Source organism: Penicillium waksmanii, assembly GCF_028829765.1.
Source record: "Penicillium waksmanii strain IBT 27052 chromosome Unknown utg000001l:1.0-4852451.0:1.0-4856178.0, whole genome shotgun sequence".
Lineage (NCBI taxonomy): Eukaryota > Fungi > Ascomycota > Eurotiomycetes > Eurotiales > Aspergillaceae > Penicillium > Penicillium waksmanii.
In genome coordinates this window covers 1899813-1922601 of record NW_026643248.1, presented here as the reverse complement: position 1 = coordinate 1922601, position 22789 = coordinate 1899813, and the positions used below count along the sequence as shown (strand labels likewise).

The 22789-nt window shown below is 50.7% G+C and overlaps 10 protein-coding genes across 10 annotated transcripts; 6 read left to right on the top strand and 4 right to left on the bottom strand.

Annotated features, from left to right (window-relative positions):
* Positions 1-274: 274 nt before the first annotated feature.
* N7481_000681 (uncharacterized protein) lies at positions 275-3621 on the bottom strand (the record flags this gene model as incomplete). Its single annotated transcript, XM_057259900.1, has 3 exons — positions 275-2823; positions 2862-3522; positions 3604-3621. 3 exons carry the CDS (start codon positions 3619-3621, stop codon positions 275-277), a joined length of 3228 nt encoding a protein of 1075 aa, XP_057127732.1.
* A 3567-nt stretch (positions 3622-7188) lies between these two features.
* On the top strand, positions 7189-9665 carry N7481_000680 (putative AAA family ATPase GCN20; the record flags this gene model as incomplete). Its single annotated transcript, XM_057259899.1, has 4 exons — positions 7189-7251; positions 7318-8043; positions 8106-9220; positions 9314-9665. 4 exons carry the CDS (start codon positions 7189-7191, stop codon positions 9663-9665), a joined length of 2256 nt encoding a protein of 751 aa, XP_057127731.1.
* A 336-nt stretch (positions 9666-10001) lies between these two features.
* On the top strand, positions 10002-11783 carry N7481_000679 (putative MFS myo-inositol transporter; the record flags this gene model as incomplete). Its single annotated transcript, XM_057259898.1, has 3 exons — positions 10002-10198; positions 10286-10582; positions 10649-11783. 3 exons carry the CDS (start codon positions 10002-10004, stop codon positions 11781-11783), a joined length of 1629 nt encoding a protein of 542 aa, XP_057127730.1.
* A 423-nt stretch (positions 11784-12206) lies between these two features.
* N7481_000678 (uncharacterized protein) lies at positions 12207-13765 on the top strand (the record flags this gene model as incomplete). Its single annotated transcript, XM_057259897.1, has 5 exons — positions 12207-12296; positions 12367-12783; positions 12849-13149; positions 13216-13310; positions 13382-13765. The coding sequence occupies 5 exons, from the start codon at positions 12207-12209 to the stop codon at positions 13763-13765; spliced, it is 1287 nt and encodes a 428-aa protein (XP_057127729.1).
* A 252-nt stretch (positions 13766-14017) lies between these two features.
* sec13 (GTPase-activating protein SEC13) lies at positions 14018-15338 on the bottom strand (the record flags this gene model as incomplete). The annotated part of the gene is made up of 6 exons (XM_057259896.1): positions 14018-14342; positions 14425-14834; positions 14915-14945; positions 15021-15136; positions 15237-15281; positions 15336-15338. 6 exons carry the CDS (start codon positions 15336-15338, stop codon positions 14018-14020), a joined length of 930 nt encoding a protein of 309 aa, XP_057127728.1.
* Positions 15339-15697: 359 nt separating this feature from the next.
* Positions 15698-16912, top strand: pex20 (the record flags this gene model as incomplete). Its single annotated transcript, XM_057259895.1, has 3 exons — positions 15698-15811; positions 15864-16688; positions 16796-16912. 3 exons carry the CDS (start codon positions 15698-15700, stop codon positions 16910-16912), a joined length of 1056 nt encoding a protein of 351 aa, XP_057127727.1.
* A 742-nt stretch (positions 16913-17654) lies between these two features.
* Positions 17655-18119, top strand: N7481_000675 (uncharacterized protein; the record flags this gene model as incomplete). The annotated part of the gene is made up of 1 exon (XM_057259894.1): positions 17655-18119. One exon carries the CDS (start codon positions 17655-17657, stop codon positions 18117-18119), a length of 465 nt encoding a protein of 154 aa, XP_057127726.1.
* Positions 18120-18436: 317 nt separating this feature from the next.
* N7481_000674 (Choline-sulfatase) lies at positions 18437-18844 on the bottom strand (the record flags this gene model as incomplete). The annotated part of the gene is made up of 1 exon (XM_057259893.1): positions 18437-18844. One exon carries the CDS (start codon positions 18842-18844, stop codon positions 18437-18439), a length of 408 nt encoding a protein of 135 aa, XP_057127725.1.
* Positions 18845-20258: 1414 nt separating this feature from the next.
* N7481_000673 (uncharacterized protein) lies at positions 20259-20495 on the bottom strand (the record flags this gene model as incomplete). Its single annotated transcript, XM_057259892.1, has 1 exon — positions 20259-20495. The coding sequence occupies one exon, from the start codon at positions 20493-20495 to the stop codon at positions 20259-20261; it is 237 nt and encodes a 78-aa protein (XP_057127724.1).
* A 1079-nt stretch (positions 20496-21574) lies between these two features.
* N7481_000672 (uncharacterized protein) lies at positions 21575-21847 on the top strand (the record flags this gene model as incomplete). Its single annotated transcript, XM_057259891.1, has 1 exon — positions 21575-21847. The coding sequence occupies one exon, from the start codon at positions 21575-21577 to the stop codon at positions 21845-21847; it is 273 nt and encodes a 90-aa protein (XP_057127723.1).
* Positions 21848-22789: the final 942 nt, after the last annotated feature.

The following is a 22789-nucleotide window of genomic DNA, read 5'->3' as shown; positions in this document are numbered from 1 at the left end:
ACAGGAAGAAGGTTGTACAGACAAAAATGCAATGGCTTTTAGTGTCGCCTGACTGGAAAGGAAATATGTCATCACTCTATACGAGCCTGGGAAATGAAAAACGTCGAAAAGGGAGCAAAGTGGTAGGGTTGAGAATAAGAGGAAGGAAATTCTCATGAATGAAGTTGGAATGGAATCACGAAGGATTGCTTGGTCGGGTTTGAAGATGCTGCAGGAGGAGGAAGTGTAATATTATGCCAATTAGGGCGGGGTATTTAAGATCGAAAGGGACTTTTTAGTGCATCTCAGCCAAAGCGGCTTCGAAGCTTGCAAGGTCGTCATGAGAGGGTTGATCAAAAATTCGTCGGAAAGGTGGATCGGAAGGAAACATGCCCGGCGGGTTTGGGTCCACGCCTTCGGCTTTGCGGATGACTTCTTTCAGGGCCCGAGTGACTACCCCGGCACGGACAACAAGGTTGCGAAGCGAGGATGTATCAAATGGGAGCTTTTGAGCACGGGATGACGGTCGTAAGTCAGGCAAGGTGGCCGATCGGTCATGACCTCGAGGTGGCTGCAAAATATCGAGGACAGATTTCGACTTGGGCGAGTTTTTAGAAAGTTGTCGGAGGGGCTGATTATACGGTTGGTTATTGTTGGTCGGAGTTTCTTGCCAGGTGCCTTCATTGTCACGCTTGGGTTGCCTCAGCGGTAATGTCAATGTGGTTTCTTGTTTCGCTGCACTTCGCCATGACCCATCGCTGTCGCGTTTCGTCGACGGAACGGTCAATCTCTCGTCATCCGAGTCGTCGAAGCTGAAGGTAAGCGATAAAGGCGAGCCCGGAGGTGAGCGTTGGTTTTCCTCATCATCGATGGTGGCAAGGTTGACAATGCCCTCTGCTTCCTTCCAGAGCTCGCTTGATGGACCGCCGACAAGGTCCAAAACACTGGCCTGATGTCGAAGCCGCTTGAGCTCCTCCACCAGCAGCGTCAATTCTTGGACTTGGCCGTACTGGCCGCGCAGGCTGGCCTGTCGTTCGAGAATGGCTTGGGGAACCATCATGCTTTGTGCTGGAGCTTCGGACTCGGTGCTTTTTGTCTTCTGGCTAGGGATATCCTCCTCCTCACCGTCATCAAAGTCAAAGTCACTGTCCCAGTCCTCACTCACGCCCTTGCTCCCCAGGCCCCAGGTACCAAATTTCCCAGATGTTTGCCGAGAGTCATTCGCGGGCAATTCCCTTGCGACAGGTACACTCTGGCTGCGAAGGTGAATGCTGGATGGCACCTTTCGACAGGCTGCACGGCTTCCCCGATCGATAGCGTTTTGTTTCCCATGCACGGTGCTCGGGCGGGCTTCGGAGTCGGACTGATCCCTGTCCAGTCGTGTCTGCTCCGACCAGTCAAAGATGTTCATTTTCTGGCTTGGCTGCAATTTCTCGGCATGAGAATCGGCGAAAAGCATGGAAGGCGAGCTAGGGCCAGACAGCTCCAGGGGACTAGAGAGAGGGAAGGCCGTGGGCATCTGAAGTGAAAGACCATCTCGTTCACCAGGCAGGGCTCCGATCATACTATGACTGTCATCATCGTCGTCATCATCAGAGAAAGATAAGTTATCATTGTGAACTCTCGTCACAGAAGGGAGGAGAGAGTCGGGGAAGAGTGGAGGATCCTTTTCCACGCGGGAGGCGAACGAGCCCCGCGGAAGGAGATCCTCCAGGGTCGCGACCTCCTCATTTGACAGCTCCGTGCCTGCTTTGTCGAACATCGTCTCAATCCGCAGGCCATTCAACCCACTCAATTCATTCATCCCATTCATTCCATTCATTCCGCTGCCTTCTGTCCCACGCGTACGGATGGAATCCCAATAATCCGTCATGAAATCAGTTTCGTACTCGTCGCCGGAAGTGAAGACACGAGTATCATCAGAGCCAATGATAGTCGAGGCCGGGTCAGACGCTGCAATGGAATGTCTCTTAGGGCGGCGCCTGAGAGAAGAGGGTGCATGACTAGCTGGTCGATTGCAATGCGGCCAGGTTGAGAGATCAACGGCATCGGTGGTTAAAGGACGGTGATGCCGTAGGCCGATGTTGTAGTCGTGGGACACTGACCGTGGAAAACCCGCCGATTGCCTGTTAAAAGTTGACCCAGGTAATTCGGGGGATGTGAGAGGCGGTGGCCGACGGAACACAGCTGGATCAGTGATATTGCGCCGTTTCGGAGCCGAAGGCAGGTTAAGATGCACCTTTTCTAACCTGGAAATTTCCGAACGAGGTATAGAGAATGTGCGTCCCTTTACTCGCTTCAGAGATCCGCCACGAGGTCCAATAATCGGGGCGCCCGTCGCTGTCACCGTGTTAACGACGATCCTCTTCGGTTCAAGATCATTGACTGAATACGAATGTTTGTGGGCAGGTTTCTTTGGGGAAGGAGGTAGTGCTGGCGGTGGTGGTGCTTCTGATGGGGATATTTTTGGAGGTAAAGCTGATCCGGGGTTTGGTTCAGGTTTTGATGTTGGCAGAGGACGAGGACCAGCATTTTCGACTGGTGCCTGGAACGGGTTTCGGAACTGAACCGGTTCTGCAGGCTCATCCCGAGGCACAGCGATCTTGTTCATTATAGTGGTTGCTGAAATCAATGCGGGAAGCGCATCCGAGTCCGAGATAAGACGCCTCACGCTTTGGGCTATTGGAGCTGTTGCAGTGGAAAGCCTCCGAGAAAGCTTCTCAGAGAAGCCCTGTGCCTTTGGGAGCAAGAATGGTTTCCAATCATCCTGCGATTGGAAGTCAAACTCTTCAATCGCTGGGGAATCAGCACGACGAAATTGTTCTGAAAATCGTGACTCGAAATCTGGAGTTATGGGAGTTTGTAATCGCATTGTCTCGGACCGCTGGTAGCTGGTCGCAGGTCGGCGTAATGCTGACCGGGGGATACAGCAGTATTGACGAAAAGAGGGGTGGTGGCATTAGAACGTCTCGTCGAAGGGCGTTTAACGAGCTTGTTCGGAGCTCGATGTTGGCTAACTGGGCGGGGGAGGATTGGGCTGGCCGATCCATTGAAAGAAGGCGTGACCGGGCTGTTCATCGACGGGCTGTCGGACTGAAAGGAAACGATAGATAACCGGCGCAACCAGCTTGTTGACGGCCGGCGCGAATGCGATTCCGTCTCATTTGATTCTGTAGGGGCATGTTCAGGGATTCGCAAGGGCGGGTTTGTCAATGTTTGGCCGCGACGACGGTATCTAGCCGCGCCAAAGGAGAGCGATGCACGGCGAAGGTCTGGCTCTTGGAATTGATTACCACGGGGGAGATTCCCTCCCTCGGTCGCTGGTTTCCTTTCATTGATCGTCCAGTCCACGGCCGCTAAACTGGGGCGGTTTGATCGAGATGTTTTGGGCCGGACATCGACCGGGGTTGCCTCTGGAGATATAGGAAGCACCGGGGGTTCGTAAGGGAGGGTTTTCCGGCGAAATATCTTCGGCTTCGATCGTTCGACACGACCGAGGGCCAAGCCGGTTGGTGCGATTCCTACGGTGCTCAATGCACAAAGCTGGTGAGGGGGGTAAGAACGCGTTAGTCGGAGATATCAACCAACGGCGCAAGCAGGGGGGAAAGCAGGAGGAATACTCACTGTTGAGACGTGATCCATCCTCAGAGGTCGCTGAGAAGAGTGTTAAGCACCCTCCAGCTTAACTCCACAGGGTGAGTCTTTGCGAGTGACATCCCATTTGGGGTATTTGGGGGGGAGGTACGGAGTAGAAGGAAGGAAATCGGGGCAATCGGAGGGCGGAGGGCGGAGGACTGAGGGGAGGGGCTGGGGGTAAACAAGATCGAATCGAATATGCACAGGCGGCCTCCCGATGGGATTTTCGAACACTCGGGAATAACGAAAGAGAGAGAGAGAGAGGAGATCTCTCGGCAAAGCCAAACGAAGGGAAAGTTCCGAAAGAGAGAAAAACAGTAAAAAAAAAAGAGAAACCCAGAAGCCCACCAGGGCTGGAAGTCGATGACGAGGGAAGATGGGGTCAACAACAACAAGGAGGAAGACAAGAAAGAGGGGATCAACGCTAAACTCAGCTGGCGCAGGGTAAATTAGGCACGCTAGGAGCTCAGCGACTATTTTGGCCCTGGCCTGCAGGGAGAACAGGAAAAAGTGACAGGGTGACAAGGTGACAGATCGACTGGTCTTTACTTTACGTTCCCTGGGAAACTCTACAGCTACAGTGACAGCATGGCTATGCCTACGAGTAGGTGTACTGTATATCAATCACGATTCTCCCAGCCTACCAATTTTGAATCTAGTATGAATCTTGACATGCATCGACTCCGTCCTCACACTTTGACTTTCGACCTACTGCGGCTGCCACACGTTGCAGTGGACCAAAACCCCCGACATCTTGCAAGTCATTCCAATCCTCCACCACTCTCAACCAAGTCCTGCTGCTAGGCGGCCCACTCCCGAGTCTCCCCCTTGCGGCTCACATTTGCATTTGCATCTGCTCGTGTCCAGCCGTTCTAGCATCCAGCATCCAGTATCCAGCCTGGAACCAACAACTGGCCGGAGAAGTCCGCCCAGAACAGACGTGGCTGAGTGGAGAGCGCACTGCTGAGAGGAGCAAAACAAGCCAGCAGATCCAGAATTCCCCACATATCTCGTCTCGGCTGGCTGGGATCGCGTCTTCGGCCCCCTTAGCCTTGCCAGGATACTTCACTCGCGCGATCGCAGGGGCCCAGTGCGGCCGATCTGTGTCCACCGACTGGACAACGAACCGTTCCCGAGGTAAAGCGCCTGCTTCTTTTAGCCTGTGCATTCGCTGCAAGCTGACCTGCTTCTGCCCTTCCGCGAGATGCCAATTCTGAAACATTACTCGTCCAATCCCCAACCCGTCTCTATGTTTTCATGATCCTGCCTCCTCAGGCCAAACACACCGCATTGAGGGGAAGTGGAGTGGGACTGGGCAGACGAGGCTAGACACGTTGTGCTCACCTGTGCTCACCTGTGCCATGTCGAGCATCTCTCATCTTGCGTCCGCCACATCTTCCATTCTTCGAGAAGTTCCGTCGACATCCACTCGATCCGTTCTTTGTGAGTGCTGATCACACGGCGAGGGTTCGATATTTTGCTTTCATCTCCGTCCTAAGCGGGTCCCGTTCCAACGGAGTGGTAGAGAACCACTCCTGGGAAAAATAAATAAAAACACTGGGGACAATTTGATGACCACAAAACAAACCTGGCATAGATTCGATAGCACACAGATCCCTATCGTCATCGGCCCTCCCCCACTCTTGTAAATGAAAGGGAAACCCCCGTGGGTCAGACACGAACAACAATCGGTTCTTGCTACCGAATCGGTATCGCTTACCTTTTGTCAGATAGGGTTCTAGCTCAAGTTGATTACATAGTGTACCAGAAAGTAGCTTGCGAACAAAGAAAGGTAAGAAAAAAAAGAAAATCACCACCTCGTGGTCCATTTCATTTCTCGTGCCCATGGCTCTCACCTCCCAGCTTCCAGGACGACGATCACAGCCGGTCGGGGAACGCGCCGAAAAGCGCGAACCCTGTCGCCTTCGCTGGCGATCGACATGACCAGTCGTCGCCTAGGGAAGGTCAATAATCATGTTCATTATACAAATGATTGACAGGGATATCCTTGGAATCAGGCGCCAGGGTTGGACCCACAATTGATCTTGTACCTCGTGCAAATGCTCATCTTACTAGGAATTAAGCGACGTTGTGTATGTAGTACGGAGGACGGAGTATCCTGTCCTCTGTATTCCGAAGCAATTAACGCGAACGGGATCTATTCTTACACATCGTTACCTTTGGCGTAACCAATAGGATCACCACCGAGAGCCTTGTCGATATCCGTTTTATCGGTTTCATCTGGCCCCGGCCGAGAGATGTACGAGTAGACCAAACTGAGATATCTTTCGTACCGTCGGCTGGTTTTTCAAACTCTCCAATTGCGCCATTGGGCCGTCTCTGCAAATACTAGTCACAATTTTATGCCTTTTTTGCCGTGCCGCTATACATAGATAGGGCAGGGCCGAAATACTCGGAAATGGGACAAGGACAAGTTAATCACCGTACATTACCTCATCACAAACCAGCGAACGAGGAAAGAAACAACGTAGATGAGTCTAATACTATAGGTAACCGAAGGAGTTCTGCCGTGCGACTTACTTTGTACGCCCTTACAAACATGATAAATCCCAATCTGTCTATAGATAGTCCTTCATCCTTGAGAGAATCGCAGCGTTAAAACATGCATCTCCTCCGCCCATATAGGCCATCAACAACGAGCACAAGCCCGAATGGGAAAAACCAAAACAGTATCACCGAGATCATCTGCAAGTACAGCCTCAAATCACGATTGGCGTACAAGAAAGCTTTGCTGGCCCTGTGATCGTCATTGCAGCATCCGTGACTCCACTGGAGAACCGCAGAAGAACTCACTTCGTATTCACCAGCTGCGACTAAAATGTCTTTCAGGGCGATCAGAGGCGGTCTCGTCACGGGGCTGCATTGCTTCGAGTAAATTCTCTACATTACGTACATATGTATGCCCAGTAGGGTTTCTGGCGAGTCAATCTTTGCCGTGGGCGCTGTAACCATGTACATATCACCCCGCTTTGCGATAATGAGGTTATCGAGAGTCTGAGCCTATGTACTCTGGTACCCTGAACTTGTGGTAAGGTTGGGAGGCTTTATGTCACGGCTTGGTGGTGGTGTTATGCTTGTTTCATGCAGGTCCGTTCACAGCAAACGCCATTGTGGTTTGAAATGCACCTGCCATCACATCGGCGGTCAGCTTGGCGAGCCTGACAGCCTGTAGAAAGTGGCTGTTCGGCTCGCCAGCCGGAGAATTGTGTAGATCGGGTACGTGTAGCAAAATTCTGGTTAGATTCAAGGCCACACGAAAACATGTTGAATATTCTAGCCAGTGAAGATACTACTAATGGAATTCCCACTGACTGTTCCTAAGGTTATGCTGTTCCAGCAGTACTAAAGCACTATCTGAGTGTTACCCAATTAGGAAAGAGGGCGGTGGGCATCACATGACCTTATCGATAACGCACCTCGAAAAACACGCCCCTCTGAGGTCGAATTACCCCAGAAAGCGCGTGGACCTTATTGAGTGGACGCTTTGCTGATCCTGAACCGGGATCTTGGATTATTGACCGCAGTGTCCTGAAATTGACTCAGCCGAACAAGATGGAGGGCCAAATCCAAGCTCAGATTCCCGGATTGGACCGTGTGATCTCCGAATACTCGGTGGTATGTCATATCGCAAATATGTCCAAGAACCTTTGCAAGCCCTGCGCAGAAGCTCACACAAGATAGGGATACTTGACTCACGCCTCCCACCAATACGTCGAAGATGCCAACGCCCCTTCCCCCTTGGCCGAGGCCGCCGAGTCTGTCACTGAGCTGCTCGTCTCTGCCTCGGGAGATTTCTCGGACAAGAATCGTGACGCCATTACCAGCCTGGTCGAGAAGTTCATTACAACGCTCAGCTCCTCGAATGGCATCGACATGGAAAGACAGCAGATGCCCTTCGCGGCGAAGAAACTGGACCAAACCATCAATGTTGGTTCGCAGCGGAACATGTCTTCTACTCTGGGTTTGACGAGCGGCAACGTGGACTTGGAATCTGCCAATGCGCGAAAGGTCGAGTCCAAGGTTGATAAGAAGAAACTTGAGAAGGCCGAGCGTAAGATTCGCGCCAAGCAGGAGAAGAAGCAGATGAAGAACGTTGAATATGAGTCTTCTCGCTTGCTTAGCCAGCCCGATGAGGCCATGTCGTACGAGGAGTTCTACATGGCCGTCAATCCTCTGCAGCTGGGCTCCGATTCCGCGGCCAAGAGCAAGGATATCAAGCTGGACAATATCGATATCTCTATTGGTGGTCTTCGTATCCTTACGGATGCTTCATTCACCCTTGCCTACGGTCGTCGTTATGGTCTTGTTGGTCAGAACGGTATTGGTAAGTCTACACTGCTGCGTGCGCTGAGTCGCAGAGAAGTCGCCGTGCCTACGCACGTTTCTATTCTCCACGTCGAACAAGAGGTATGTCATGATTTTTTCAGCCCTCCAATTGGCAAAGGCTGGTTATTAACCATTTTTATCAGATTACTGGCGATGATACCTCGGCAATCCAAGCTGTCCTGGATGCAGATGTGTGGCGCAAGCACCTCCTCAAAGAGCAAGAGAAGATCACATCGCAATTGAATGCTCTTGAAGAAGAGCGCTCTCAGCTGGCAGATACATCTAAGGATGCCGCCAGACTTGATAATGACAGAGAAGGCTTGGATATCACCTTGTCTGATATCCATTCCAAGCTTTCAGAAATGGAATCCGACAAGGCAGAGTCCAGGGCAGCCAGTATTCTGGCTGGTCTTGGTTTCTCTGCTGAGCGACAACAATATGCCACCAAGACCTTCTCTGGTGGTTGGCGAATGCGTCTGGCGTTGGCGCGAGCCCTATTCTGCGAGCCCGATCTCCTGCTTCTTGACGAGCCGTCTAACATGTTGGACGTTCCGTCCATCACTTTCCTTGCCAACTACCTCCAAGGATACCCCAGTACTGTCCTGGTTGTTTCTCACGATCGTGCATTCCTTAACGAAGTTGCCACGGATATTGTCCACCAGCACTCCGAACGTCTGGATTACTACCGGGGTGCTAACTTCGAGTCTTTCTACGCGACAAAGGAGGAGCGGAGGAAGATCGCCAAGCGCGAATATGAGAAGCAGATGGCCGAGCGAGCCCACTTGCAAGCCTTTATCGACAAGTTCCGTTACAATGCCGCCAAGTCCTCAGAAGCCCAGTCCCGAATCAAGAAGCTGGAAAAGATGCCCGTCCTCGAGGCTCCCGAGAGCGAGTACACCGTGCACTTCCAGTTCCCCGAGGTGGAGAAGCTCTCTCCGCCCATCGTCCAGATGTCCGACGTTTGCTTCGGATATACCAAGGACAAGCCGCTTCTCAGGGATGTCGATTTGGATGTGCAGCTGGACTCGCGTATCGGTATTGTCGGACCTAACGGTGCGGGTAAGACAACGGTACTGAAACTGCTCACGAATCAATTACAACCGACGAAGGGATTGATCTCCACCCACTCCAGACTGCGCATTGGATTCTTTGCCCAACATCACGTTGATGCTCTGGATATGAACGCCAGTGCCGTCACCTTCATGGCTAAGACTTACCCCGGCAGGTCTGATGAGGAGTACCGCAGACACCTGGGCGCGTAAGTTAAAATCCCTCCCCCCCTCCCCAACACATGGCTACTAATGCCGTCCTCGCCGAATTAATTAAATTCTAACATATTTATCACTCATAGGTTCGGTATCACCGGTATGACAGGTCTACAGAAGATGGAATTTCTGTCCGGAGGTCAAAAGTCCCGTGTGGCATTTGCCTGCTTGTCACTGACGAACCCTCACATCCTGGTTCTGGACGAGCCTTCTAACCACTTGGATATTGAGGGTATGGATGCGCTTTCCGAAGCGCTGCAGCGATTCGAGGGTGGTGTTGTCATGGTTTCTCACGATGTGACCATGTTGCAGAACGTTTGCAAGAGTCTCTGGGTCTGTGACCAGGGAACTGTGCACAAGTTTGACGGTGATGTCAAGGCCTATAAGAAGCAGATCACCGCTCAGGCTGATGCGGCGGGTGTTGTGGCCAAGCACTAAGCTTAGAGTAGATAATCAAAAGTGCTGTCTATATCTGTGTCTGTGTATGGGCCTATATCTATCAAATGCAATTTAAAACGCCCAAAATGCTCAAAATACTTAACCTACTTAAAACACCCCCATAGATGTAGTCAGTGACGGGTGACGCTGACGGTGACGGTGACGGAAAAAGGTCAGGCGGGGTGGGTCCGCGGCAATCCAGCTTATCGGCTATCGATGCTTCGAAACCGGGGGACCTGCGAGGCTCCTGACTTTCCTCCCCTAACCTAACAGTGTCACCCATGAAGCTAGGGCTCTAGACATTTGGATGTTTCACAGAACAGAGAGTCACGCAACATGAGCTCTCGCGAGGAGGCAGACCACGCCGGTCCCAACGCCCCGCTGCTCACTTCGACCGACCACCATGACCGGGACCTTTCTCCCGATCCGGCCGATAACGTCGATCTCGCGCCTGAGCTTGAATACCCCGGCGGATGGTTCATATGGATCTTGACTATTTCTGCTGGAATTAGTGGTCTCTTGTTTGGATATGAGTGAGTACATACTACATACCTGCGTACACAGAAAATGGAGGGAAACTGGCAGAGGGCTGACGAGACCTTTGTTCCTGTGAACTGTAGCACCGGCGTTATTTCCTCTACATTAGTGACGATCGGCTCCGATCTTTCGAATCGACCACTGACAACTCTGGACGAGAGTCTGATTACTTCTTGCACGAGTTTGTTTGCGCTCGTCGCTAGTCCGTTTACCGGAGTGCTTGCGGATAAATATGGTCGGCGCAAAGTCATTCTTGCTGCGGATGCCCTATTTGCGCTCGGCGCTTTGGCTCAGGCATTTACAAGTCAGGTCGGGGGAATGATTTTTGGCCGCAGTATTGTTGGGTTGGCGGTTGGTAGCGCGAGTGCTATTACGCCTTTGTGAGTTTGGGACCTCGATCTGTATGATTCCACGGTTTCGACTAATGTGGTAATTTTTGCTTTTAGATATATTTCAGAAGTGGCGCCGACACAAGCAAGAGGGCGGCTTGTTACTGTTCTATCCTTGCTCATCACCGGAGGTCAGGTGGTTGCCTATATTGTTGGGTGGTTATTCTCCGAAATGCCCGGAGGCTGGCGCTGGATCGTCGGCCTCGGAGCAGCACCCGCTTTCTTACAATTTGCAATCCTCATTTTTCTACCAGAGACACCCCGATGGCTTGTACAGGCCGGGTCGGAGGACAGAGCGGCGAAAGTCCTCACTCGCATCTATCATGGCTGTCCTGATCGGGATCAAGGAGTCCGCCGGGTCCTTCGCGGTATCAGGAGAGAAATTGAAGAAGAGGCGGAGGAAATGGGCCAGAGTGAAATTCCAGATGCGAATATGCATTGGTTCCATGATACGTCTCAGCGAACTCATGACTTATTCTATGTCGGCGGGAATAGGAGGGCTTTGACGATAGCAATGATGCTTCAAGGCCTTCAACAGTTGTGCGGGTTCAACAGCCTGATGTACTTTTCAGGCATCATCTTTACCGCGCTTGCGTTCTCTTCGCCAACGCTGACATCTCTCACTGTGGCCGTCACCAACTTTGTTTTTACTCTTTTTGCATTCGGACTGATTGATAAGATCGGGCGTCGTCGCATTCTCCTCTATTCGATTCCAGTGATGATTCTCGCGCTGATAGCATGTGCGGCGGTCTTTTCTTCCATGGACATCTCGTTTGAACCCGAGAGCGCGCAAAAGACGAACCCGAATGCGAACTCAAACTCTCCTCTATTGGTTTTGTTCTGCCTGGCAGTCTTCGTTGCATCCTACGCCTTCGGACTCGGAAATGTGCCATGGCAGCAGGCAGAGCTGTTCCCTTTGAATGTCCGATCTCTGGGATCATCTCTGGCTACAGCGACAAACTGGGGATCGAACTTCGTCGTCGGCCTCACTTTCTTGCCCATGATGCGGTGGATCTCTCCAACCTGGACATTCGTCATCTACGCTGGTGTGTGTGCCGTGGGCTGGGTGGCAGTTCATGCAATTTACCCAGAAATGAGTGGGATGGGCCTGGAAGATGTCAAGGGCCTTTTGGCGGAGGGCTGGGGCGTCGAGGAGAGTTTGCGACGAAGACGGAGCATGAAACATACATAGAATAGCACAGCGGCTATTGATTTTGGACTTGCTTCGACGACCTATGGCGATATCCAATCTGACATCTTGTTGGATTCTCTGAAGTGATCATCATAATGAAGGCCGGGCGCATAGCCCGAACCTAGAAAGGAGCGTGGTTGAGATTGTATATGATTTCGGATTGATTATTGGATCTGCCATGGAAATGGTTGCTCCGGGCAGGGCCAGGCTGCTGCTGTGCTTCTCGCGGACTGTCGCATGCGTACGATATCTTTCACTTCATCGGTCGCCCAAGTGAGACTTCATTTTTTTTCTCAGCATATACAACCAATACTATACAGCACATACATTTCATACCTGACCTCACCCTGCTTTCTTCTACATTCTTCCACTTCAAGTTGACATTCCATCGATCTATATTTCGACTTCACAACCTTGGAATCAATGGCTTACAAAGGACCTAAGTCTTCAACTACGAAGGTTGGAGCTTCAAGCTCCCTCCCTCGCAGTTTCATTCTGGACGCCCCGAACGAGGTAACTTGAGTTGATATGAAGATTATTTATGCGTTATTCGTTTGGGATGGCCTATTGATGAGTCTAATAGATCCTCCATCATATCGCCAGCTTTCTACCGAATGACAGGGACGTTGTCAATCTATCCAGGTCTTGCAGAGAGATGCATTCCAGAATTTTAGGACCGTCGACCGGCATCTGGAGGTCTCGTTTCGAAGCAAATTACGACTTACCCGCAGCAAAAAACATGGAAGAATTGGAATATGAATACAAGTCTCGTGCCATTATTCTCTCACACCGGATGGACTTTCGCGGAAGAAAGACAAACCTGAAGGAGCAGGCGTGGTTGGAAGTCATCCAAACCATGCTTGTCGAGTCCTTGACAATCCCTATCCAGCCCAGTGGTCCAAAAACATACAACAGGTTGCGAGAAGTCATGTCGCAGACGAATTTTCTAAGTCAACCAAAGAAGCAGAGGTCATGCGAGTTCACCTGCGCCATCCAGTTGGTAAGTTGGGCAATAGTAATATCAAGGGAGACGAACGAAAACTAAAAAAGGTTACTTCGATATAGTGCCTCACTGCCCTGGCTTTACACCGAGAAGTTTCCGAGCCCTGCTCCCGATATGACTATGAGCTCGCTATAGCTTACTCCTTCGGAAGTGAGCCGACTGGCCCCTATATCACACACAATAGCCTCGACCTCATCAAGCTATTGCATATCCGCAGCTTCTGGCAGCGACACCTTCTGGAGCCCGAAGAGATGTCTTTCTACCTCACATTCAAGGATCTGGCCGAAGACAACAAGCCTAAGATGCGGAAGGGATACGGTGCTATTGAATCGGAGCTGAGTTCTTCCTGGATCGGTTATTATTGTGAGTTTTATTTTCACTTGGACCAGTGATATCTACATACCTCCTCACAATATTCATCATTTCCAGCATGCCTCCATCCTATGCCCCAAACACGAACCCAGCTGAACAAGAACCCGGGCCAGACTTGCGCGGATATTGCGTCTCACTTAATTGATATCCTGGTAAGGAGTCTCTATCTCTAGCACCCTCCCGCCCCAAATCAATAATTGGTAACATACTAATGGGAAAGCAGTCCTTGGATTTGCAGACGACCGGTGACGAATTCTGGCCTGCAGAATGCAACAACTTGATCTCCACGAGCGAGGACCCGGATATTCACCGCGTGTTCTTTCAGGGATCACAGGGTTACTACGGCCAAACGAGCGATTTGAACCCGGTATTCGGGTTTAGGGAGGGTATCTCATTTCCTTATGGCGGTATCCCGGGCTGGGCTCGAATTTGCTTTGCCATTATTGCTACGGGGCAAGATATAAATTCGTCAGACTGGGTTCACGGGTACGAGGCGATTCTTCTTCCCGGTGGCAGGATCATGATGGGACGATGGTTGGATATGAAAGACCCGAGCGGTCGAGGGCCGTTCATTTTCTGGGATGTGGAGGCGCCATTCTACCTGTAGGAACTTATTCCGTGGCTACCCAGGTACAAGCGATTTCGAACAGGTACGGTGATCCACAGGCTTTTTATTTGTGGGAATGGGGATTTGAAAGGATAAGGGTTTTATTTGAGGAAGGTTGAAGGAGTCTCATGAGGTTTTCGTCTTGGGGGGGAAATTTATAGCGATAGAGGAGACAAAAAAAAGAAAGGTCTTTAACACAGATTATGGGATGGACAAAGGGAATAGGCAGGTCGAGACAAATGAAGAAACAAATTACTCCTCAATGTCCTTCACCTTCTCCCACTGGCCCTTGAGGTTCTCCTTCCACAAGCTGACCTTGTTGTCACCACCGCTGACGGCGAGAATGTTACCGCTCAGACTCCAGCTCACGCGCCAGAGGACGGTGTCGAACTCGAGTGTTTGGCTCGCCCACTGGCCCGGGTTAGATGCGTCGGAAGTCCAGATGCGGACGGTCTTGTCTTGCGAAGCTGAGGCGATGTAAGACTTGGACAGGATGCTAGGGGACCAAGCGACATCGCGAACCCAGTCGGAGTGGCCCTCCAGGGTTTGAGTGAGGTTATAGGTCTTGGACTCAGAGCTGCGGGGGGAAAAGTGTTAGCATGGAGCCCTGCTGGTATGTAGAGGGTTTATCGTATCTATAGTATATCATAAGCACATACTTGTAGTCCCAGATCTTGACCAAGTTGTCACTTCCACCTGTCACGAAACGTCTCTGCTGGCCGGGGCCGGGGTTGGAGCTGATCAGGCTACCCGCAAAAGCAGCGGGGGCCCAGCTGATCGAGTTCACGCCCATTCCATGAGCATGGAAGGTCTGGTGGGTCCAGTTATTGTCACGGAACTCGAGCACACTGACATGGCCATCGGAAGAGGCGCAAGCAAGGAGACAACCGCTCTCATGAGGGGCCCACGATACCATGTTGACGGAAGCGGTGTGGAGGGAGAAGTCGAAGACCTTGGTCCATGTGCTGCCACCGACGGGGGAGGTGGCATTCTGGGGTTGTTCTCGCCAGATCAAGACCTTGCCGTCGTAGGAGGAAGAAGCGAGGATGGTGCCGAACTTGGGGTGAGCCTGCGAGCGAAACGAATCATTGTCAGTACACTTGCGCTGGGATCCAGATAGTTGAGGTTGTTTTGGGACATCCCACTTACCCATGCGACACACCACACTGCACCTTCATGGCTAACAATTCGGAATAAGACCAGATCAGTTTTCAAGATTCTTTCCGTGTCCCTTTGCTTGGAAGGCAATGCTCACCCCTTCAGGGTCTCCACCAAGCGGTGCGATTCCCCCTCAATCTCGAAGATCTTAATCGTTTTATCGGAAGAGCAGGTAGCTAGCCTGCGACCATAGTAGTCTAAACCGGCATCATGCTACAAACAGAATCGAATTGTCAGCTAAACTCAATCGCATTCATCCACGACGGAGATGTTGAATATGGTCCATCAACCCCCCCAGCTCAACACAACGTACAATCATGTCCTCGTGCCCCGAGTTGGAAATCACCTGAGCGGCCGCCTAAACATTAAGAATTAGCATAAACACCACCACTGGAAATTGAATAGAGCGCACCATTTTATCAGGACCGCGTGGGGTAATGAAAGTCGCAAAATAGAGCTGAGGGAGCTGCGCGAGGGCCGACGTAGCCTACAAACAACCTGGCCGCATTGCTATCTCTTATCAGAATGACTAAGCGGATCACGTTACCCAGGGCACGTGCCTCGGCCCATCGGTAACCGTGGGGTTCTCCGCGGTGCGGCGACTCTCCTGTCTTGTACACTTCACGTCTTCGTTGTATATTTGCAGTTGTCGATACCCTGGTTTGCTTTATATTCGTGTGATACCTTGCTTTGAAAGCGCAGCTGTCCCGAAACCAGCTCGTTGCTTGAACTGCTTCTATCTTGTGTCTTGACCATCTACACATACTCGACACCATGGGCGATGCGCTATGTGGCCCGTCGAATGCGCTTCAGAACTTCCAGAAGCATACCTCTGTTGATCGGACTCTTCAGCAAGACCGGCTTACATCCAGGCAACCTTCTGCTCAGGTATGTAAGGCTCTCCAGTGTAAAGATTCAAAGTACTAATTCAGACGATCAGGGTTTCCGCTCTCAAAGCCCCCGCGATGGAATCCTCGACCCCGAGTTTGCTGCATTTGAAGCCAACCTCGGAGGACCCCAAATACAAGACATTCAACATCCAGCACAGCTGCAACATCCAGCACAGCTTGGCGGACCAGCACAACTTCATCATGCACAGCACCCGAGTGCCAACTGGGCATCCGACTTCCAAAACCTAAATATCTCCGGCCCACCAGCACCTCAAATACACACACCCCCTGTTGCGCAAGCCCAAAGAGGATGGCATAATGAGTTTATGAACCAGCATCAACAACCCGCCCCAGCTCACCATATGCAAGCCCAGCCGATGGCAAACCGCGGATTCCAGTCGTCCTTTGCACCGAACTATTCCATGTACAATAACTCGATGAATATGCAGCAAGTGTCACATGCACCTCAACAGCAACATCAAGCGCCCGTGGAGCAATTTGACGAGTCTGCATTTGAGGCCGCATTCGACCAGGCCCGGGCTAATCTGGACGAGCTACAACAACCCGAGGTCAAAACTGATAACGAACTGCCACTGCACGAAATTAGTCAAGCCGACCCAGGAACTGTTCTTCCCGACCTCGATGATCTCAGATCCGACACTGCCCGCATTGGATCCGATACTATCGCTCAGTCCGACAAGCAAGACCCACTGACGCGGGCTCACGATGCCGATGCTCTTGCTCAGACAGCAGGGCAACTTCTCGACAGCGTTCGTCACGAGCAAAACCAAAAGTTCCAGCAAAGCAATTTCCTTGCTTTGATGCGTCGGATTCGTGATCGTGAAGTAGAGGTGGAAGGGGATGAATTTCGCGAAGTCAGTAGCAACCCGTAACGGTTTGGCTGTCAAGCGAGGCGTGGCAGAAACTCCGGTATCATCATGTCGATCTATGCCGGCCATTATTCTTATTAATATGATTACAGACCGCGCAATCCCTTCACCCGGGTGGGCCTTACTACCCAGGTCAACCGATCCCTGACCAGGCCACGCCGTCCGACACTACGAGTAAGGAGACTTCCCTCCCCGTCGGCGGGGCCTAGTACCAAAACAACCAATGTTTTTATATGAGCAGAAAACCTGACGCTTTCTCCGGCCAGAGGAAACGCCAGTGATTGCTCAACAGACCCGTCTGGCTGAGGAAGAACCTGCCCAACCTGGTACCATCGCAACAGGACCGGGGGACAGCAATGCGCTCTATGAAGGATTATTGCATATGAACGGACCATTTGACCGGCGACGGACTCCGACATTCTGTTTCCGCGGCGAGGGCGAGATTTGCTTGTGACCAAACAACGCATCCATATCCGGGGTACAATAGGGTCACGTGCACCCATTGAGGCCCGAAAGAACAATCAACGTCCACCCATTGAGATCTCAATCCGCCCTATTAAGGTCTATCCAGCCCCCTGCACAATAGTACCTCATTTATTCATCAATGGTGCGATCGTGTCCACGGTTCATCACTGATTGGTCCATTTCTTTTTTCCTGATTTTTTCCCCCATAGCCAGCGTGATGATTTCGCAGTACATAAACCCTGCTGGGATGCATGTTTCCCTTAGAACCATTTACCACTTTGCTTGAATAAACAATACCACTTCTTTTATTCAAACTCGCACGGAATTTCCCTCAAGACTGCGCTTGCTTGTTCATTATGTCTCCGCCAGACCCCCTCCGCCACCTACTACAAAAGCTCATGGAAACCCAAACAAACCGCAGCAACTCTACACCCCCACCTCCACCACCATACAGCACCAACCCCCCTACCTCCACCTAGAGTCACAATGCCAGAATTGATGTCCGACATCGTTTACACGGACGAGCCCAACCCGCTCGCAATAACCATCGATGCAACCATCAACGTAGTGGGCAACAACAACACTCTAGCCCTAACATCGCAACCTATCTCGAAGAAAGAGCCCCCAACAGGCCAGACTTCCGAAGCCGAAAATGACGCCAGTGCATCTCTGGTTCGGAAACAAGATAGAGAGGCAAAAGCTGCCAGACTAGCCTCTGTCATCCTCAAAGCTCTCCAACAGGCCGATGGCCTGACGGATGATCAAGGCCGCAAGCGCACTGTTAGCGTTATGCTCAAGTGTGGTGTAAAGGTTGAGGGTTGCAATAATGAAGTGCTCTCTGATGAGGACGTCAATGGATTGACTTCCTGCTCGTTACGCGTTTCGTCTGGTGGGAGAAAGCGCGCTGCATCGGTATGTTTGGCTTCTCTCCATTGGGGTGGGGGCCTGTAGGAATTTTTCTTCTCTGAAAGTTTTTCTTCTAACTCTACTGTGAAAATATAGGAACCCCCGGCAGCCATACCGCCGCCACCGAAGCGTGGTTGTCGCCTTCTATGACTAGCGATAAAACCATGTTTGCTAAATCTGCTCTTGGTTGGCCTTGGTGTTATTATGCTTGTCATTGTTTGCGCTCTGTCGGAATCTGCGTTTCTCTATCTACTATTTTTTACGGGGAATTTTTGACTCTTTTTGTTCTCTTACTTTAATTTTATAGTCATCTTGTTCCTGAAAATTCTTGATAGCAGAGTACATCGCTGTTTAATTTTATCTCAACCGTAGAGGTCAGAGACGCGCTTGGGAGTAAACTTCTTAGGAGCATGGAAGAGCATGGGCACTCGGGAGGAGTTCTCAAACCAGGCCATCTTGTACCACAGACCGCGTTCGCCAAGTATGTCACCGTGATCACCAGTGAAAACAATGATTGTATCCTCATCTAGACCAGTGTTCTTGAGTACCTTGAGTACCTTGCTACTGTTGGTGTTAACGTAAGTGTAGAGGGCGTAGTATGTATAGCGGGCTGTCTCGATGTGGTCCTTGGGTAGGTCTGTGCTAAACAGATTGATGTGCCTGAGAATTTGCTGACAGTGTGCGTCTAGCTGGTTGTGAGGGATGGTACTATTCTTGGGGAGTGGAATGTTGATATTTTTGTATATGTCCCAGTACCCTTGGTTATCCATGGATGGTATAACGGTTGTGAGGGTGTGTTATGGAGATGGTTAAATATAATGGCTGATCAGTGCGGGTCTGCCCAGGTGTACGTGGTCGTATAAGTATTGCTCTGACATGTAGATTACCTCCTAGTCGAAGTCGAGTTGGTTGGTTCGGACGACAGGACCGGCATCCATGTCCTCCTCATCTAGTTTGCCGCCGTCGGCGCCATCGTGTGCAAGCGAGAAAGTGCATATGCGACCCGGTTTGTTACGCCCGTCCGATGCTAAGTCTTGATATCAAACAGCTGTAGGTATCGAGCTTCCCGTACCTGACGCTCAATTTAGTTTGTCCGGAGATGCGGTCGACAAAGGGGTCGCAAGGTAGACTGATGAAACTTATCTGTATAGATGACCACGGGCTCCTTCGCCGCTTCAATCCAAGACTTAAGTTTCCGAACATCCCACGCGATGCAAGAGAACACCAATTCGGTACCGCAATAGTTTTTCTCGGCGGCAGGAAGTGTCCTTCTCAGAAACGAATTGGTTGTACAGCCGTAGATGGTAGCGGACGGGCCATTTTATAATTAACGTAGTCTTCTTTAGATAAAGACCATCACGCCAGTCTTCTAACTCCATTGAAAGGGGGGGGGATTGCGCTAAACTTGGAATCTGTTGAATTGTTTGGTAACGGGTTTCGCGAGGTTCCCCATTGCCTATTATGCTTCTTATAAGTAATGCTTTTGAGGAACTTGGGGAACACGAACCTTGGGCCAGTTGAAAGTCTCAAGATCTGGTGGTTCTGCTACCAGTTTGGCCCTAGTTTTTTCTCCTGCAGTAATGGTGATACAATATTAAGACTAAGGCCATAATGTCCCGACCGAGGTTCAAAAGCCCGCTCCAGTATCTTAGAAGGTAAAGATTGAAACGCATGGCAAAAAGTCATCTTAAGAGTTTCCAAAGACAAGTTGTACCAGGTCGTCAATATCCGGGGGAAATGTAAGAACCCAAAGCCGAGTAAGATTGGCCACTCTCAATCATTGGCCACGTTTGAAGAGAGAGATTAGAAGTGAAAGAAAAAGTCAAGGATGAAATATAGAATCCAGCCCAGCCTGGACGGCAAATGAGGAGAAACGGAGGTTGGACCGGGGAAAGTAGATTGAGTAAGGGAATGAGAGGCTATCAACTGACCCATTGCGGATGGCAGTATAGTGTTTTGGTGAAATTGCAGGATCGCCTGGACAATATCTCAGGAGCTCAAGTATGGACGGAACGTGCTGCGTAAGTGCATGGGGGGTTTTTCTTTACGAGCGGGACTCGACCGATTCCCTTGTCTGTATGGCCTTTTTAAGAGATGGCCCGGCTGGGGGTCATGGTAGCATAGGCGCGTTCTCGATTCTATCTCCCAGTGTAAGAATATCCTGACGGAGGTAGCTCAAGTTCTCTAGAGCGTAGAACTAGCCCGGGGGCCTGGGCCGGGTCGATCATGCGACAATGCGTTGGGCTTCGTATTGCTTGAATAAACGGCACCTTGAAGATGAAGTGCCTGTAACGTGGGTAGGTTCGTCCATTGCCGTAGGACCGGGGCGACGACTAGTGTTCTTTTCTTCGGCAATCGAAATGAGTCTCCACGTTTCTTAGCGACGGTGTTGGTCTCGTCGGCATAGTGAGAAGAGTGCATGGTGAGAAGAGTGACTAGTTACTTTGTCAGAAACATATAACCCGGCATTGTCACTATTACAGGTAAAATGGACTCACTGGCGGATGGAAGCACCTCCCAGAACTAAGAGAAGGAAGAGGGTTATGGGCACTGGCAGCATACCGGCCTAGAAACAGAGGACCCGAAATGAACTCATAAGGTTGCTAAGTGTATCCGTTGTGTCTTTTCGAAAGTTTGATCAGGGTCGACATTCCATGCATTTCAGGTCGACTGAAGCCACAAGAAACTCTGCTTCGGCTTTGATTCCAGTGGCATCTTCTTCAGATGTTGTCTGGACACCATTGTGTGATTTTGTTGCGGTCCCGGCTTTGTATGCAACCCGAAGGGCGAGTCCGAAATGAGGGTTCTTATACCCCGATGAGTGTAGCTATGGCTGGTGAGTCTTTTGCAACCACTGGATATGTCAAGAGCGCAGAGGCCATTATACCCCCGGAGATGCCCGATAGTTGTAAGAAGGATGAGTCTGACTGGAGTTATATTGGGATTGGGATTTATATGGGAAGTTGAAGATGGTAGGGATGCTGCACTCGCACCTGCCGGAGAGATACCACTGGTAGTACACTTGTTTCCATGTGAATGTTGCCATGTTTACAAGTAAAACTGGCAGCAACGAAAAGGTAAACAAACCAGTGGCACCTGCCTTATACCAAGGCACCTGTCGTTGACTCCAAGAAGGCACCAAGTTGTGTGTTGTGATTACAGCCTACACTCCGACATACTTGACCCGAAGAACGCGACGGCGATGTACCACAGACACCTCACGAACCTTAGCCGGGGTTCCGCTCAGAGTCGTCGGAGAATGGAAAGACATCCCAGGACCTGGATAAGAGGTAGCAGCCCCATTTAAATAATGCAGAGGATTCCGCTAAAAACTGCAGGGCCAATGAAAGCGGGAATGAGCACAATGCTGAAGAGAACACTCCACCTTAGACTGGGCCTGCATAATTTCGCACACGGAAAGTGTACGGAGAGAGTTCATCAAAGTCGCGAGGGAAATCAAGCGGCGTCAAATGGTAGTTCAATACAGAGCAAACTCAGCTATGTTGCCTGCGGGACGCATCCTGGAACTGCCTCAAAGTGGAACAATCCCGAAAGATTGCATCAACACGTTTGCCTCGCGATTGCCAAGAGAACCTGGCTATGAGAAAATTTTCGTCATGATGATCTTGTCAATGCATTCAAACGAGGATATCACAAAGGCATCGTACTTTCAAGCCGTCGATCCTTCCAAGACCCTTGTCTGCCCGGGTCAGCTTGTTGACAGTTTGACCACTTTGCCGGTATTTAATGAGCTCCAAAAGAAGCTGCTTTAGGCGGCATGGATGGTTCTTCCCCCTTGCACGCTATAGATCGTTCGCCATGTTAGGCTTGCAACAGGTCCTACTTTTGAAAAAGCACCGAAGAAGTACACAGCACCGTATCTACACAGACTGGAGATTTGGCATAAACAACACCATTGAGACACTCGCGGATGTCATAACCTGGGCAAAACAACATATCTTCTACAAGCGTCGATGGAGAACTAACCACCTCCCTTGCCGGTATCCCCAAAAAGGGCAGAACAGCTCGCTCAACTCACCTACGAGTGACAACATCTGGGTTCAGCTTTATGATATATATGATAAAAAGTGCAGAAACCGAGCCAGCTCTACCACAAGTTAAAAATGTTGGTTGCCTGTCATAGCTTAGCTTATCCAGCACGTGACTACAGAGATATCTCTTACAGAAGGAGAGGGAGAATAAGATCATCTTCTTCCACACTAGTCTTCCAGACAGTTAGATCCCCCACGAGGGTTACATTCCCACCGTGACCTACTTCCAAGGTTTTCTACCGAACACGACGGAGTTGGAATATATCCCTTCAGGGAAAGGCGTCAAGGAACTTCTGCTCGTGCTTCCGGATTGATGAAGGAGGACGAAACCTGCGAATTGCGGACTGATAGTGACAACGCGGAGCTCATTATTTCTGGAATTGGGTACAAATATTCAGCCAAGGCTGTGGGTCTTGCGTGCTACAATGCCAGGGATGCGGTAAAAAGTGGAGTGTTGACACTGATCGATCGACAGCGAGGATAACACTGCGGATGGATCGGAAACCATTGCATGGTGAGGCTTTTATAAATTTGTCAAATTGCTCCGTCTTGCATGACGGAGTGGATTACTTTTTGTGTGGCTCGGAGCAGGCATATAAATTTCGGAATATTGTAGATCTCAAAGTTATCCCTGATGCCAGGTATGAGATTTCTTGTCCCAGC